Source organism: Ixodes scapularis, unplaced genomic scaffold (assembly GCF_016920785.2).
Source record: "Ixodes scapularis isolate PalLabHiFi unplaced genomic scaffold, ASM1692078v2 PGA_scaffold10__122_contigs__length_95168666, whole genome shotgun sequence".
NCBI lineage: Eukaryota > Metazoa > Arthropoda > Arachnida > Ixodida > Ixodidae > Ixodes > Ixodes scapularis.
In genome coordinates this window covers 83947645-83963199 of record NW_024609836.1, presented here as the reverse complement: position 1 = coordinate 83963199, position 15555 = coordinate 83947645, and the positions used below count along the sequence as shown (strand labels likewise).

At 48.6% G+C, this 15555-nt stretch overlaps 1 protein-coding gene across 1 annotated transcript in view; it reads right to left on the bottom strand.

Moving 5' to 3' along the window:
* The window catches only part of LOC8023687 (genetic suppressor element 1), a 43260-nt gene that overhangs the window by 16124 nt on the left and 11581 nt on the right, over positions 1-15555 (bottom strand). The window contains exons 4-10 of the mRNA XM_040207683.2: positions 13974-14120; positions 11553-11686; positions 8651-8760; positions 7434-7637; positions 4491-4687; positions 1802-2019; positions 1008-1194 (exon numbers count right to left, since the gene is read on the bottom strand). Coding sequence (XP_040063617.2) covers positions 1008-1194; positions 1802-2019; positions 4491-4687; positions 7434-7637; positions 8651-8760; positions 11553-11686; positions 13974-14120 — 1197 coding nt within the window. The remainder of the gene's footprint in view (positions 1-1007; positions 1195-1801; positions 2020-4490; positions 4688-7433; positions 7638-8650; positions 8761-11552; positions 11687-13973; positions 14121-15555) is intronic.

Below are 15555 nucleotides of genomic sequence, written 5' to 3'. Positions count from 1 at the left end.
AAATGATCCTTGTTTTTTTACTTCGCTCCTGCACTTGGGCTGTCTTACTTGTGATTCTCTCCCCATGGCCCAGACTGTATTTAGCATGTTGCTCGAGGAGCATGCAGCTTTTCTGCTTCGGCGATCTTGTTTAAAAACAGAGATACAAAAACAAAATAGTATACATAACCTGCCAATTCATTCAGACCATCAACATATTCATTGTGTGAGATGTAAATCTATAGTGATGCTCCTGCAATTGTGGCCATATTTCTTCATTTTCATATACCAGCTGCGATTCACGCGTTGCCTGCCCTGTCAAGCATACTTAAAATGTTGGTTGAAGTTTCGCCTGTAGCTACAGGCCATACCTCAATAAAGGCACATATAAAAATTTACACTTCCTACAAAAAACACGCAAAAAAAGAAAGAAATAGAAACGAGCGCGCCGACAGCTAGCGTCGTCACAGCCTCCACAGGCCGAGCGGGGCGAGTCGGGGAAAAATTCTCTCCTCGCCGTGACGTCACCCCGGTTCGCCGTAAGGGGGCGCCACGCGAACTTCTCGGGGCTAATAGTTGTCTTGTGCAGTGCCGTAACCGTCCCTCTGTCTACGGACCCTCAGATCAATATAGGACATGTAAAACTTACACAAACTTGACCAATATAAGTCAGTTTTTATCATAAATCACAAACGTAGTCCAGGCTGGTGCAAAGAACTTGAAAGAACCCTCCTGAAAGGCCAAGAACAGCAGCAGACGATTCACTAAAGGCCTGTTCTTAAAGGTAAGCATGCTAGCTTCTTTTTCTTTTGCTGGTACGCTGTTATTTGCGGAGAAAAATGCGGGTCAAGATCACGTAAATAGGTATTAAAAAGATGTAGGTGTTGACAAGTACTACACTGAGGTTTTCCAAGCTAAATCAAATACGAACAGCATAAAGAACCGACGAACTGAGTAAGAATGGACAGAGCGTAGACATCTCGACGAGAGGGGCGGGTCCAAACAATCTGGTGAACGGGGAAGCTCACCGGCGACAACGGTGGGTGCTCTCTCGGGATCTAGCCTCGGAGGGGACCGGGTCAGGGAGGTCGGGGCACCGGAAGGGGAGGCCGGACTGCTGCACGCCCGGTGTGACTGCTGATGCTGTTGCTGCTGCTGCTGTCGAGGGGTGGCCGTATAGCAGGCCGGCAGCGCCTGGAAGCCCTCTTTCGAAGACTACAGAAAGGATGGTGGTCTCGCACGTCGGGTCTTCGAGGTCAGCTGTGCATGGCGTCAACTTTCTTTTTTTGTGCCACGTTGTTAAAGTTTCCAGAGTTTCCACGGTGTTTAGGCGCTGCACTGCTGCGAGAGCACATAGTTCCGCCTAGAGTCTTGTTAGTACGAGCTCTTACGCGATGGGGGCACTAAACAAAGCCATGCACTCTCGCAAGTTGTTTTGACGGAGTTGGGGCGCCGCAGCAAATGCGCCAGCCTTGACAATGTGGCACAAAAACGTTGATCCAGAGACACAAACTTTGGTTGACAGAAGTTTGTCAAATTAGTGAACCGGATTGCATTTGTCACTAAACGAGTAGCTGCCATACTTTAATTCTAGACTAAGGCTTCACTAATATCAGTCACTTATTACTTTCTCTAAACGATGTAAAAAATATGCGGTCAGACTCACACGTAATGCAGAGGCTCGCTAACTCTCTTTCGTGAGATATAAGAGCTCCAGCAATGCGCACTCCCACCTGCTCAGATGAAATTCTGGTTTCGCGTAACTTCTGGCTAGGGTTGAAATGGTGGAAACGGAATGCATGGGCACCCTTCTTGCACTCACCTTGTGGGAGGAGTCTAGGGGTCCGAGGGACTGCCTCCAGGGGTCGTTGGCCCCTCCCAGCACGAGCCCTTCCCCCACGGGAGGTCCAATCAGGTGAGGGGGCGGGGCAGGCTGAGACAGCCCCATGGGGACTGCACCACCTCCGCCGCCGGCCAGGTTCAAAGGGCTCAGCAGAGGGGCGGGGCTGTTGCCGAGGGACTCCGAGAGCCCCAGGGGACCTGCGCCAGGAGGGACGAATCATGTCAGGGAGTTGCAAGGACCAATGAAAAGACGGGTTGCACAATTGCCTTATTCAAAAGCATTGCCCTTGGGCAATGCCGGAGAGGGCAACCTACTCATACAAACAAAACAAAAAAGCAAAAAAGTATTTTTCTTTTTTAAATGTAGGCACATCATTTTTGCTCTGTATACAGCAGGATTTTGTCAATGTTTTTCGGCGAACCGCAGTGAAAGGACACATGACGGAGGAAAACGTAACAATGAAGGATGTATCAATGAGGTTCTACTGTACCGCGGCCCCCAAGCTATGTTACGAAGAAAAAAGGATGCGAACGGTGTCTTCTTAAAACTTGCGCGACTTATTGACCTAGCAAAGCCGGCGTTTTTAGTATGAACAGTTAAAGGGACCATGAAATGACTTTTTTACTTTTTCCAGATAACTTTTACAATAAACCGTCAATGTTCACTGAATGCCGAACAGGCATCCGTTTTCGTCTCGGTTTATTAACTTCTACACAAAAAATTAATGAAATATAGACTTTTTCTTGACCGCAAAACAAGCCGTGACGTACGATGTTTCCGGAACCGGAAGTTCTCTCTGCAGTAGGAGATGGGAGCGTTAGCGAGTTGGGGTGCGCCGGTGGGTTTTACTGCGCCGATGTCACCGACGTATTTTCTGAATCGGCGCCTCTCATCGCCGCATCGCAGCTGAGCGAAATTCAATGAGATACGTTGCGCTACAGCGACAGCATGGGACTAGTCCCATACGCCGGTATGCCTGTTGGGAAGTGCAGATGGGAACAATTTGCCGCGGCGTTTTTCGCGGTCTCGGAGATGCAGGAGCGAGCCGACGTTAAAAAAGATACGTTTGAACTGTCAGCAAGAGCCACGTAAATACCTGTTCACACTCGGAGCGGACGCGCGCGTTTGATGAAGTGCTGTATTCGCGCTGTTGGTAAGCGCTTCGGGACCGATCTTTTACAATTGCAACTCGATACTGACGCGACACTCGGCAAAGAAAGGTTGGACCGGTATTGCACGTATACCTCCCACGAACTGTTACAGATCGACAGTGACGTGCAGTCTGTCAGAATAAAAATGGCATACCAATAACCAAGTGTACATACCGTGCTACGAAGGTAATCCATACAGTGTTTATTTCAGCTCTATATCACACAAAACAAGGAGAGGATCGACGAGGGTCCCTTTTCGACGAGTGTTCGTCAACACTGCCTCGGAAAACAAGGGGAAGAGATTGACCTCACCTCTTAACCTAAAATTGAGGTCAGCGATCAAACTATAATACGGAAGGGTCCACAAGGGTAGCGCGGGGATATTCCATTCAGTACGCCAGCCGGTCGTAGGCAGACGGTCTTGCGACGAAGCAACGCTGCGCCGAGTCGGAGTGCCTGCTAGGCCTATATTCCGAGAGCTTCGTCGGAGCGGGATTCGCGGCTGTTGTCGCTCTTCTCAAGTGTTTGTGGATCCAGCGTTCTTGTTCGTCGTGGTTTGTTTTAAGTACATTTCTTTCTTGCTGCTTGAAGTCGGCACGCGCGAGATGAACACGTAGAAAAATAAACGTTCAGTCAGTCAGAGTTTTGAGAGGAAGGAAACCAAAGGAAATAACCGTTCTGAACTTGGCCCTGCCCTACTGCGCACGCGCAGTAGTTGCTTCGTTTACCACACGATAGATGGCGCTTGGCTCTCAGCATTATCAAATTTGGCAATTTTCGACACACATCTCTAATTATGCTACAAAATGTGGATCTGAATATTATTTAACAAAACTTTTAGGAAACATTCGCCGGCTATTTATTGTTTACGATCGCGGTGCTGGTGAGGTAGGCTCTTACCCAATAGGCGATGTGGATTCGGCTGACGTTCACCGTTTCTGCGTATGCATCGTAGTGAAAAGGCAGAGCTTTCGAAGGAAAGAAGTCGCAAAAGAGTCCAGTTTTCTTTTAAAAGTTCTATAGCAAATAATTTTTTTTGGCTCCCTAGTCTTGTGTTTTTGTGTTCCTTTTCACACCTTTTACGACGTGCGGTGGATGAAATTCAATTTTAAAATCATTTCATGGTCCCTTTAACCTCAACCCAGTGGCGTCAGTAGGGTCAGTGGCACTCGAGGCGGTAGCAACGCAGCGACACCGCCCGAGCGCTGCACCTGGGACAGTCTGCCGCCGCCGCCGCCGCCCCGCCGCCGCCCCGCCGCCGCCCCGCCGCCGCCCCGCCGCCCCCCGCCCCCCCCGCCCCGCCGCCGCCCCCCCGCCCCGCCCCGCCCCGCCCCGCCCCGCCCCGCCCCGCCCCGCCCGCTTGCCCCCCCCCCCCCCCCCCTCGTGACGCCACTGCCTCCACCTAATCTACAAAATGTGACGGGGTTCAGCCTTTTAATAGTAATAAAACTAAAAATTCCCAGGCACCCTTAGACCCCACGCAATTGGGAGCACCGAGCAGCTTCGACGGACCGTACCGAGACTGTCGGGCGGCGATTCGTTGGCTCTCGAGGGCGCCCCCATCCCGTGGCTGGCGTCCTTGCGTCCTTCGAGTGTGCCGGGCAGCTGCTGCTGCATGGCTGGCGGGTACCGGTAGAAGGGCGGCATGGCCGGTGCCGACACCATCGGGGGCGCAGGGCGCAGCAGGCCGTACTGGCACATGGGGTCCTCCAGCCTGCACCGGCATGCATGGCTCAACGTTGGCCGAACGTTTTTTTTTTTCTAGTGCTATGCAATACTATCCTAAAGCATCAAAAGAAGAAGAAAAAAGTGAAAGCCGTTTACAACTCCCTGTAACGCCGAATTAGAGCGCAGCTCTTGAGGAGGAGGAGGGAAGGGTACTGGGGGGGTCAAGTGACCTTGGGTGGGGGGTCACGTGACCTAGGGGGGTCACGTGACAATGACGATGCTGATGACGTCATCAGTAACGATGACGATGCGGATACCGATGACGTCATCAGTGATGATGACAATGACGATGCGGATGCCGGTGACGTCATCAGTGATGATGACGATGACGATGCGGACGCCGGTGACGTCATCAGTGATGTCACTGATGACGTCATCAACGATGATGACGATGCGGATGCCGGTGACGTCATCAGTGACGTCACGGATGACGTCATCAGCGATGATGACAATGACGATGCGGATGCCGGTGACGTCATCAGTGATGATGATGATGACGATGCGGATGCCGGTGACGTCATCAGTGACGTCACTGATGACGTCATCAGTGATGATGACGATGACGATGCGAATGCCGGTGACGTCATCAGTGATGATGACGATGACGATGTGGATGTCGGTGACGTCATCAGTGACGTCACTGATGGCGTCATCAGCGATGATGACGATGACGATGCGGATGCCGGTGACGTCATCAGTGATGATGACGATGACGATGCGGATGCCGGTGACGTCATCAGTGACGTCACTGATGACGTCATCAGTGATGATGACGATGCGGATGCCGGTGACGTCATCAGTGACGTCACTAATGACGTCATCAGTGATGATGACAATGCGGATGCCGGTGACGTCATCAGTGATGATGACGATGCGGATGCCGGTGACGTTATCAGTGACGTCACTGATGACGTCATCGGGGGTCACGTGACTTGGAGAGCCACGTGACTTTGGGTGTCACGTGACCTTGGGGGTCACGTGACCCTGGGGAAGGGGTCATGTGACCTTGGGGAGTCACGTGACCCCCGATGACCCTTGGGGAGGGGTCACGTGACCTTGGGATGACCTTGGGGGTCAAGTGACCTTGGGATGACCTTGGTTACGCCGACGCCGATGCCGACGGCGCTCAAGCCGGGAACGGGCCCCTAAGAGCTGCGCTCTAAAAAGCAGGCATTTTTCGAGAGCTTTTTTGGGCAATCGCTCTGTCTATGAACATACCCTAAAAAGTAGAACGTCTGATTAGTAAAGACCGATACAGAAACAAAAATTAAAGGAAGATCGATTGGTGGATCCTAAGGGTATGCGTTAGCCTGACCCTTGGAAAACGCCACACACACCCCCCTTTGGGAAATGCTAACGCTGACCCTTTCATTTTTCTCTTTTGGCTTCCTCTATTTTTTACTGCCTCTTTTTGGCTTTGTTACAAGGTCAGTGTTAGCGTTTCCCAAAACGGGACGTGTGAGGCATTTCAAAGGGCCATGCTAACACAATCTCTAAGGATCCATCAATGGATCTTCCTTTAATTTCTTTCTGGCTTTGGGGGTTTCTTTAGCTAGGCGCAGCGCATCCTCTCCTCCGTCTCATTCGCCCGCTTTGCACGCTTAGCAGCGGCATCCGCTGCCCGACGCTGCTTTCGCCGTTCACCGGCTTCGGCAGCCCGTCTTCTTCGCTCACAATCCCTCTTCTTTTGCCGCATACTTGGACCAGTGCTAGTCCTTGGTTCACACTCCACCTTATAACACAAACCAAGGCACACACGCTCCACACACCTGCAAGTTCTGACTGGCCGGAGCATCCACGCGTGCAGATTGGCTTCTGTCTTGTGACGTCACTTCCCTCTCGCCTTTGTCCTCTACTACTCTCCTCTCTACACGGCGCACTTCTCTTTCCACTACTTTTTCCAGACGAACGGCGTCAGATTTTCCAGTCATGTAGGTACTAATGCTTTAAAATATGAGTCGTTTGTCCCTTCCCATTAACCCCCCACAACCTTTTTCTTCACACCTCAAAGCCACTGATCATAGACAAGCGATCGTTTCATTAAAAAAAATAAGGGTGATTACGCTGGGAAGCTGGCGAGCGATCATAGTGAAAAACCATGGAGGCAAGGAGACACAAGAAAAGCGGACAAGCACAACACCGTCTCAAACGGTGTTGCATTTGTCCCCTTTTCTTGTGTCCCCTCTTTTTACAGTATGATGTTTTCATTCATTCATGAGTGTAGTGAAGCAATGTTGAAACACATTAGCAGCACTGGTACACACTTGAGTTGCTTATATAATAAAGACACCAATGCGTTGAAGATATTCTTCCCTTCTAAGATAATGGTTTTATGTATTACAGAGTGGTTCCACTGCAGGACAGGTGATTTGGAAACCTCGGCCTAACCCTGGAGTGTTCGAACTGGGTTCCAAGGACATTCCCAGAGCACAGGAGAGAGTCCGCCCAATCCCCAAAATATCCTCTCCTAACTGAAAATGAGTCTCCCAACATAATTATTGCGGTAAAAGATACTTCTGGGGGAAAAGTTCAACTTATGACATTTGTGTCCTAACCAAGCACCCATAAAAGATTTTTTTTTTTTTTTTCAATGTTCAGTGTGCCTTTAAAGCAGAATCGCCAATCTTCGCTATCCTTCACGCAGCAAAGAAGTCATGTCACCAGCCGAGCCTGAAAAGAGGCTGCCGTGCCACAGTACCGCAAGCTTAGTCGGCACGACACGGGGTGCCCACCTGTAGGCAGGGTGTCCCAGGTGTGGGGGCAGGAAGGGGGGAGGGTGGTAGCCGTACGGCCCGGCCTCGAAGGGCGCCAGTGGGTGCAGGGGCGCCAAGCCGCCGGGGTGCCGGTGGTCGTCGGGCGGGTTGCCCGCACTGTTGCCACTGTTGCTCCTGTAGGGCTGGAAGCCCCTCTGACAGTCCTGCCGGCTGTCGGGCACCCTGGAAGGGGCAGCAACGCGGCAGTCCGTGTTGCGATCTTTTCACAAGATTTCTCGGCCCTCTTGATCCATATTAACTGAGTTCAAAGATGAAGTATCTAAATTCCTTGCTCTTTACTCTAAATTAGAGCATTCAAGCTCCTTATAGTCAAAAAGAGTATTCGAACTCCTTGCTGTCACAAACAGTACCCAAACTTCTTGTTGTCAAAAGGAGAATCCTAGCTCCCTGCAGTCAGAAGGAGTATCCAAACTTCTTATTTTCACAGGGGGGTGTTCAAACTCCCTGCTGTCACAAGGAGAATTAGTACTCCCAGCTGTCACAAGGTGTATCCATACTCCCTATTCTCAGAAAGAGTATTCAAACTCCACATGATGCATGTGCATGATGAAACTTTTCTCCAAAAAGGGGATTAAACGTCATCAAGTTTTGAGGTCATGTGCACCGCGTCACGGATGTCTGCTAACCCTCGAGTGTGCGGGGAGCTGCAAAGAATGTGCAACCGGCCCACATAAAATCTGTCGTCCTGCTGGAGCGACCGGCTCCCCTCCTTTTGGGGCAGGATTACGGTCAGCAGCATTGAGTGCCTTTCTTTTTTCTGCCTTTTGTCCAATGAGCCCCCGCCCGGATTTTGTGAATTGCCTCCTTCTCACAGCTCTATGACATACTCTGTTTTTTTCTGAAGATAAAGATGGGCCTTACTGTTTAAAGAAGTATTCTAACACTCTGCTGTAACAAGAATACCTCTACACCTTGATGTCATAAGGAATACTGAAATTCCCTGCTGTCATAAGGAGTATTAGTACTCCCTGCTGTCACAAGGAGCATTAGTATGTCTAGCTGTCATGAGGAGTGTCCATAGTCGCTACTCTCACAAGTAGCATCCGAAATCTTTGGTGTCACAAAGAGTGTTCAACTCCTTGCTGTAAATTTGGCATGTCTCTGAATGGGTCCAACGCACTCCCCAAAATTTATGTGGAAGATATGGGACACTTGTAGGATTGATGGCGACTCACGGCGGTCCGGCCAGTCGCTTGGCGGCCAGGAAGTCCATGGCGGCGGGGGAGTCCATCTTGGCGGCCTCCAGCCGGTGCTGCTGGCTCGCCAGGCTACCCAGGTCCAGGGCCTGAAGAGATAAGCAATTGTCACATTGAAAGGCCACCCCTCAAGCAACACGCATCACGTGGCACAAATCAATCCTTAGACAAATGAAAAGCATCACATCAACGTTTGGGCCATGGTCGCTGACAGATGGAGAACGACAAGGCGCATCTATCGAAAGCCCAGCCTCCAGCACACGCTCCATGCCTTCCACCGTGCCGTGTCTTGGCTGCGTGCACATGCTCACGGCGCACAACAGACTGAAGCATTGTTGAAGGTGGGAAGCTCGCACTGGAGGCGGGACAATAGAAGCCCCTCCCTGCTTATCTCAGCCTGTCAGTAGCCACTGACGCCACTTCACAGGCGCTCTCCCGCGACGTAGCGGGTAGGTGCGAGCAGACGACGCACCATGTAATAGCACGAAGTGGCTATGTTAGTTCGCATCTATGCCGATTAAAAACGGTTTGTTTATTAAAAAAAAAATGTGTATGATATTTTTGTGAGTGAGCTTTGTAATGAATAACAAGACCTGAAAGTTGCTTCCTGCCTATATTAAAAAACTTCACAAAGTTCAACAACAAGCCTGGAGCTTCCCATTCCAGCCTGTGTGGCATGCTTCCGGGCTATTCACGGCCTCTCTGATTCTTGAATTTTCGGATCTGTGGAGGCTCCTGTAGGAAAAGGTTTTGCATTCCCCAGAGTAAAATGATGTGCTGTCATCTTAGGTGCGCACAGGTGTACAGTTCTGTTGCAAAGCGCCGCACGCTCGTTTTAGCTACATCGATCTTGCCAATACTGACGCTTCTATCCAAGTGTGACTCAACAGTTACTGAAGAGCAAATGCTCGTCGGAAACCTATGCATAGCTCCTCCCGCATCGAATACGTGGCAAAGAAAGAAGTTTCTCTCATCGCGACTTCTGCACGGAAAAAAAGCAAAACTTTTCATAAATTCTTAAATTGTCGGACATGGCCCGGCAAATTCAGACGATTGATTAATTTGTTCTATCAAATTTTTACTAAGAATTGTCTACAAATTTAAAATCACTAGCTGAGCAGCGCATGACGCATTATGCGCAATTCTTGGGTTCGGAAAATAAAACATACAAACGGTAGTAATTCGTAGCAGGTGTGTACCTCATTTTTCGGGACACTGAAGTGTCACCGACTTACTAGAATTAACAGACTTCGATCGTGAGGGGTCCTCACACGTTTCGTGTCGATCGGGTGACTAAGCAGAGATTTAGTTGAAACAACTCCCGAAGCCAGCTACCACTTCTTCGAGCCAGCTACCGCTTCTTCGAGCCAGTTATTTTGAGAAAATGTTTGTTTACTGGTTTCCATAATTCAAAAAGGAATCAACTTGGAACTAATAAGAGACCAACACTCATTGAACATATTGGAACCAACAGGATACACAGAGTCGCTTTCACTGAAGTGTTTACTACACACGTGAGAGGTTTTCGAATTTCACTTTCCTATTTTCAATTTGACGAGACATTCCGTTCTCAGTTTTATTTTCTCCAATCATAATTAAAAAAATGGTCGGTGCATAGGTGTTTTATGCTGCATACATTTCCGTAGAATTACGTGTGAGAGGAGGGTGAACGCTTCAGCGAGTCACGTTAACTGCCCGCGCCGCAAAATATGCGAGCTCGGCCGTTCGGCCGCTGTCCAGAGGGATGAGCAAAGATTGTGAAATCACGGCTGCCGGAGCGGCGCCTATCGCCCCTTCAATCAGCCAGGACCGCGTCACGACAAAGCGAGCAAATGAGCGAGTCATTTAAATAAGAGTGCACGTGCACTGCGCAGTTCTCAGCAGCAGGCGCCGATCTGCGTGCCGTCACTTCCGTGACCAAGTTTTCGTGACATCGAATCCCCAACCTTTGCACCCCTTTCCAAGACGTAGTTCTAAGTCGAAACACACCCTATTTGCCGTGGTAGATGTAGTGGACTAAAGTGCCGGGTACTCTATTTTTATTATCCAGCCTTTTGTACTGGGGTAGAGAAGAGCACACCACCATCCGAGCAATTCAACACCATTTTCTTTATTCTTTATTCATGGTGGTCCTGCAGTGCCGTCGGGCATTAGCAAAGGGGACGAATAAACGCAAGAAAAATATTTCAGCATTTGTGGCACAAACAATTTCACAAGACAAGGCATAACAATTCTTAAAGAATTTTACAAAAAAAAAAAAAAATCTTTCTGCCCAATTCTGTATTGGTGCGAAGTTACAGTATTTTATGCAAGTGATCTTTTCGTTTGGGTATGTAATTTGGAGGTACGTAATAAATACGATGAGCTATTAATGCCCGTTGTATTCTAATAAATACTGCATAAAAACTTCAGGTGCAAATTCTTTCGTTGTTGTGCCAATGGATACTTCAGTGCCAAAAGTGTTTGTTAGCACGACTACACGTGCCACATTTTCAAGCTTCGCTAAAACGCCCTACTACAGACATTACTTCGCCAAATAAACAGATTGCGTGAAACAGACTTTGCCGCGCGTTACTCAAACAGCTCACGAAGAGAACCGACGAAGGATGTGCGCAGTCTGTCCAACCAGCAACGTCGCAAATGATTACGATGGTAGCTAGAGAAGCACCCCCTGCAGTTTGCGCACGATGCCAATAGTTGGTTCATTCTTCAAAGTACAAACAGGGAAACGACACGGACAGAGTAAACTCTGAAAAAAAAAACACCCTCAATTCAAAGGAAAATAAACCCAGAAAACACGGAACCCCGAGGACGTTCTAGAAATGGCTTGGCTAGTTATCCCAGCTCTCGGCGAAAGAGGAATGAGTGATCCACTCCTTACCTTCCTGGTCTCCGGAACGAGGCCAGAGGTGGCGAGGGGCGGAGAGGGGAGGGGGTGGAGGTCATGGCCGAAGGTAGACGGACCTCGCTTGGACGACGGCAGCCCCTGGCCCAGGCTGGGCACGCCTTCCTTGTCTGAAAGGGGCACGGGGGTCCTCACCACACACTCAGACAGGTTTGTGCCCCGGAGTTATCGTAATAATCTAGAGTACTGGTTCTCAAAGGGGGCCCGCAAAGGCGTTCTAGGGGTCCGCGAAGCCCTGCCTCATCAGTCAAGCCCGACAATAAAAATTGTATTCTTGCAAATTCAGCTGGTTGCAGCAAAACGAAAGCACCTAACCTACCGTTTGCTTTCTTTCTCCGCTTTTCTGTTGTTCTCCATTTTTAATTGATTTATGTTTACACAATGTCGATACTTATGTTTTTCTGCAAAGTAAGCAAGGAAAGAGCTAGGCACAGGCCATACCGGTCATGCATTGCTGCTTCTTTGTGTATATTAAGGCGTCACCAGAGTCTATGCCTTTCCGTTTTGAAGCAGACGGTATGCAAGTGACCTTTCCCTCTATAGTGTAAGTTCAGGGGAAGCTCCTCCCATCCGTTTCCACATTGGCAGATCGCCTTTTCTCCAGCGCTTGCTCTGCTAAAGTAGAAAGAATTGGGGGGAACCTCCCCTGAACTCTTAACCTGTCACTGACTATAGATCACCATATTAAAGGGACACTGACAGGGTATTTATGCTCGCCGAGGTTTTTAGTTGTACGTGACATATGAGAGCTCAACTACCCAGAACAGAATTTGCGGCTCGAAATTCGGTTTTTTCCGCCCGAAAACCGCCGATCAAGAACTGGCCGGTTCGAGTCTCGCTCACTCTCTTTTCCGCGGTCACGGGCCGTTTTCTAAGGTATCGATGCGACCACCAAATTTAATCAAAGTCGTGGGTCACTGAAAGCACACACTCAATATTAAAAATAGAAAAAAATAGAAAACCCATTTTTTGTGGCTTCTAAAAAGCTCCAAATACGTTGATTGAAAAAAAAGTTCGACAGACAACCGGAAGCATTCTGTGCGTGCGTCGTTTCGCGTATCGTGGGACTCGCAGGGACGGCGATGGCAGCGGACGACGGGCGTGGGACCTCTATTTCAGAACTGTCGTTCGCGGTACCGGCGAATTTTGTCTGCCTTTAAAAGAGAAATTCGGGACTGGTCAAAAGAATTGGTATTCATCCCGTACGACACGCCCGACCACCAAGCCGATTTGCACGAAGACGTCGCCGAGCCGTCGCTCCCTTCTTGTGGCTGAAGACATCGCTCGCACAAACGTCAAGCGCGACGTGTCTACTTCGAGTGGAATATGCACGCGTACGATTTCTTTACTAGGTGAGAATGTCGCCAATGCGTGGTGCATCCCGACTTCGACCCGGGAGTGCTTTTGCTAGAGAAAAATCGGCAGCAAACTTTCCAACTTACAGTTTATCGGCTGAATTATTACCAAGGAGAAAGATACCCCACTTTCGATATGCCCCAGTAGCTCAGTGGGAAAGGCGTCCCTTTCGCACGCGGTAGAGCCGGGTTCGATCCCCCGTGAAACTTTTTTTTTTTTTTTTTCTAAATATTTTTTGATGTCTACATTTCTTTTCTTTTTTTTTTTTACAATTATTACTGAAGAAAAAAAAAAAAAAAAAAAGAGGAAACAAATGTTGTGGACGACACGTCGCTGAATTAGATGGTATGGGATATCCTTTTTGACACCTGCGAACTTATTGTAATCACTTTCCACAAAATACAAGGAGCATATAAATCAGGTAGTGTCCGCTTTCCGAGGTGCCCGTAAATGGTTTACAGGAATTGCAGCCAGCCATTGGTCCCCATCCCGTTGATCTTTCGGAAACTCTGTCGCACAATGCCACTTCTGTTTCGGACGCGGGACATGTGAGCCAGCTTTTCACGCAACATCTTGGGTGTATTCTTTTCGGAGCCGATCAAAATTCACCACGGGCACTCACTACTCATCTCCAACTCCTCAATGTACAAAACAACTCATCTTGGAGTAGAGAACAACGAGCGGAACATACATAACTGCAAAAGAATCCCACGGCGAGCAGTTCCCAAACACCGCATGTCGTCTGCTACCGGGAAGGAGAAAAAAAAAAAAAAGAAAAACATGGTCGGGTGTAGCCACGTGACTTCCGCCACTCACTCTCTTCTCTCCACTTCTCCGACCTCCGTCGGGTTTCGGTTTCGGTTTCGAGCAGTTGCGCCTTTTGACTTTATTAAAAAAATACGCTACTCTGTTGCAAAATATTAATTGGGTAGTCCTCCGACACCATAATAAAGCGCCTGTCAAAAAATTAAAAAAAAAATTTGGGGGGTGTCAGTGTCCCTTTAACTCTATGAGAGGGTATCCAAGGCTAAGGCCACAAACCGAGGCCGGGGTCCACCGCCTGTTTGGCGAGCTTGCGGAGCGCAGCGGCAAAACTGGACGTCCGGGTGGCGTTCAGCGCCAGGCTCGTCTGGTTCGGCTTGGATGCAGTCGGCTGCAGGAGCTTCGACCCCGGATTGGACGGGAACCCTGCAGGACGTCAGGTGTTGAAGGATTCCGTCCGAATGAAGATATATTCACGTCCAAAAAGCTCGGGAGGCAAAGGACCACAAAGTGCTACTGTAAGTGACCTTATTTTCACAAGTTCAATATATGTGTGTCCTGCAAAATTAGAGAATCAGAAATATTTCGCGGGCTCTAAATTTTTTTTGGAAGTTGTATGCTAGGCATTCATTTCCATCAGGCGATATATTCACGTGATCAATATTTCGCAGTAGTTTTCAACAAAGGAAATTCACGAGAATTAAGTTTTGCGAAAATTAGATTGTTTACAGTATTAATTTATTTGGAACTACCACAGACCGCCAGCCCAGGAAGGCAGGGGTGAGCGCCAAAGAATAAAACAGCAAGTAGTGGACAATGCAGCAAATAGTCTACAATAAACAGGCAGCTATCTGTGTCAAATACCTTGCAACCATCAAAGCAAAGAAACGAGGACATTTTGGAATGGGTGGAAGACAGACGACGCCAACGAAACATGTTTCAGGAGACTTTTTGCAGCCCTCTTTTGGATCCTCACTCTAAAACACCACGCAACATACAGCGACTGTGAAAACGAAACTTACAGCGCAAAAATGAATTGAAACTGTGACGAACTATGTGCACTAAATCGAATTCCTTCCTTAATATTTCTTTCAGTGATATAATTGACGTTCGAAAAAGTTCATATGTCAGCTCTAAAGCTGACATATGAACAGGACAGAACAGCTCTAAAGCTGTATCGTACGAACTACAGCCTGTAATCAAAAATTGCCTCTTCTATGTGGCAGGACGACAAGTCAGGAAAAATTAAACAAGAGCCATCTTCTCACATCATTAAAAAAGGAAAATTGTAACATCTATATCTTTAATTTGTGCGAGAATTTTCAAGCATCGGAAGTGGCTCGATAGACGTGACCCATTGCAGAGAATCTCACCCTTTCACTTCGCATTTTATGAAATGTAGCCAGCCGACGTTTCAGTGCTTTGTCCAACAACTGAACCAGTAAAGCATACATTTACAAGAAAAAAAAAAAAAAGCGGCTTTTTAACTTATTTACCATAGAATACCGTGCATCCGCCCATTCCACATAAGTGCCCATTCCCAAATGTCTACGATCTGAGAAAATACACAGTAGATTGATATATAAAATTGATGACCGGACAAGCGCCCATCCCCCATTTTTTGGCGATTATCTCTAAATTTGAAGTGGGTGCATGTCTGGTACTTTACAGTAGTTACTCATTCTGTATTGATGTCGCCGGCCTGCAATAAGGCGGAGCCTCCGGGGGAATAACGGGGCCATGTGTTAACCCACCTGCCGCGCTACGCTTCGCGGCGACAGTCTGCGGCGGCTCATCACAAAAATGTTAACCCACGTGTGTGTATGTTGGCCCACACGTAAACGCCGCTTCGTGGCGCCCG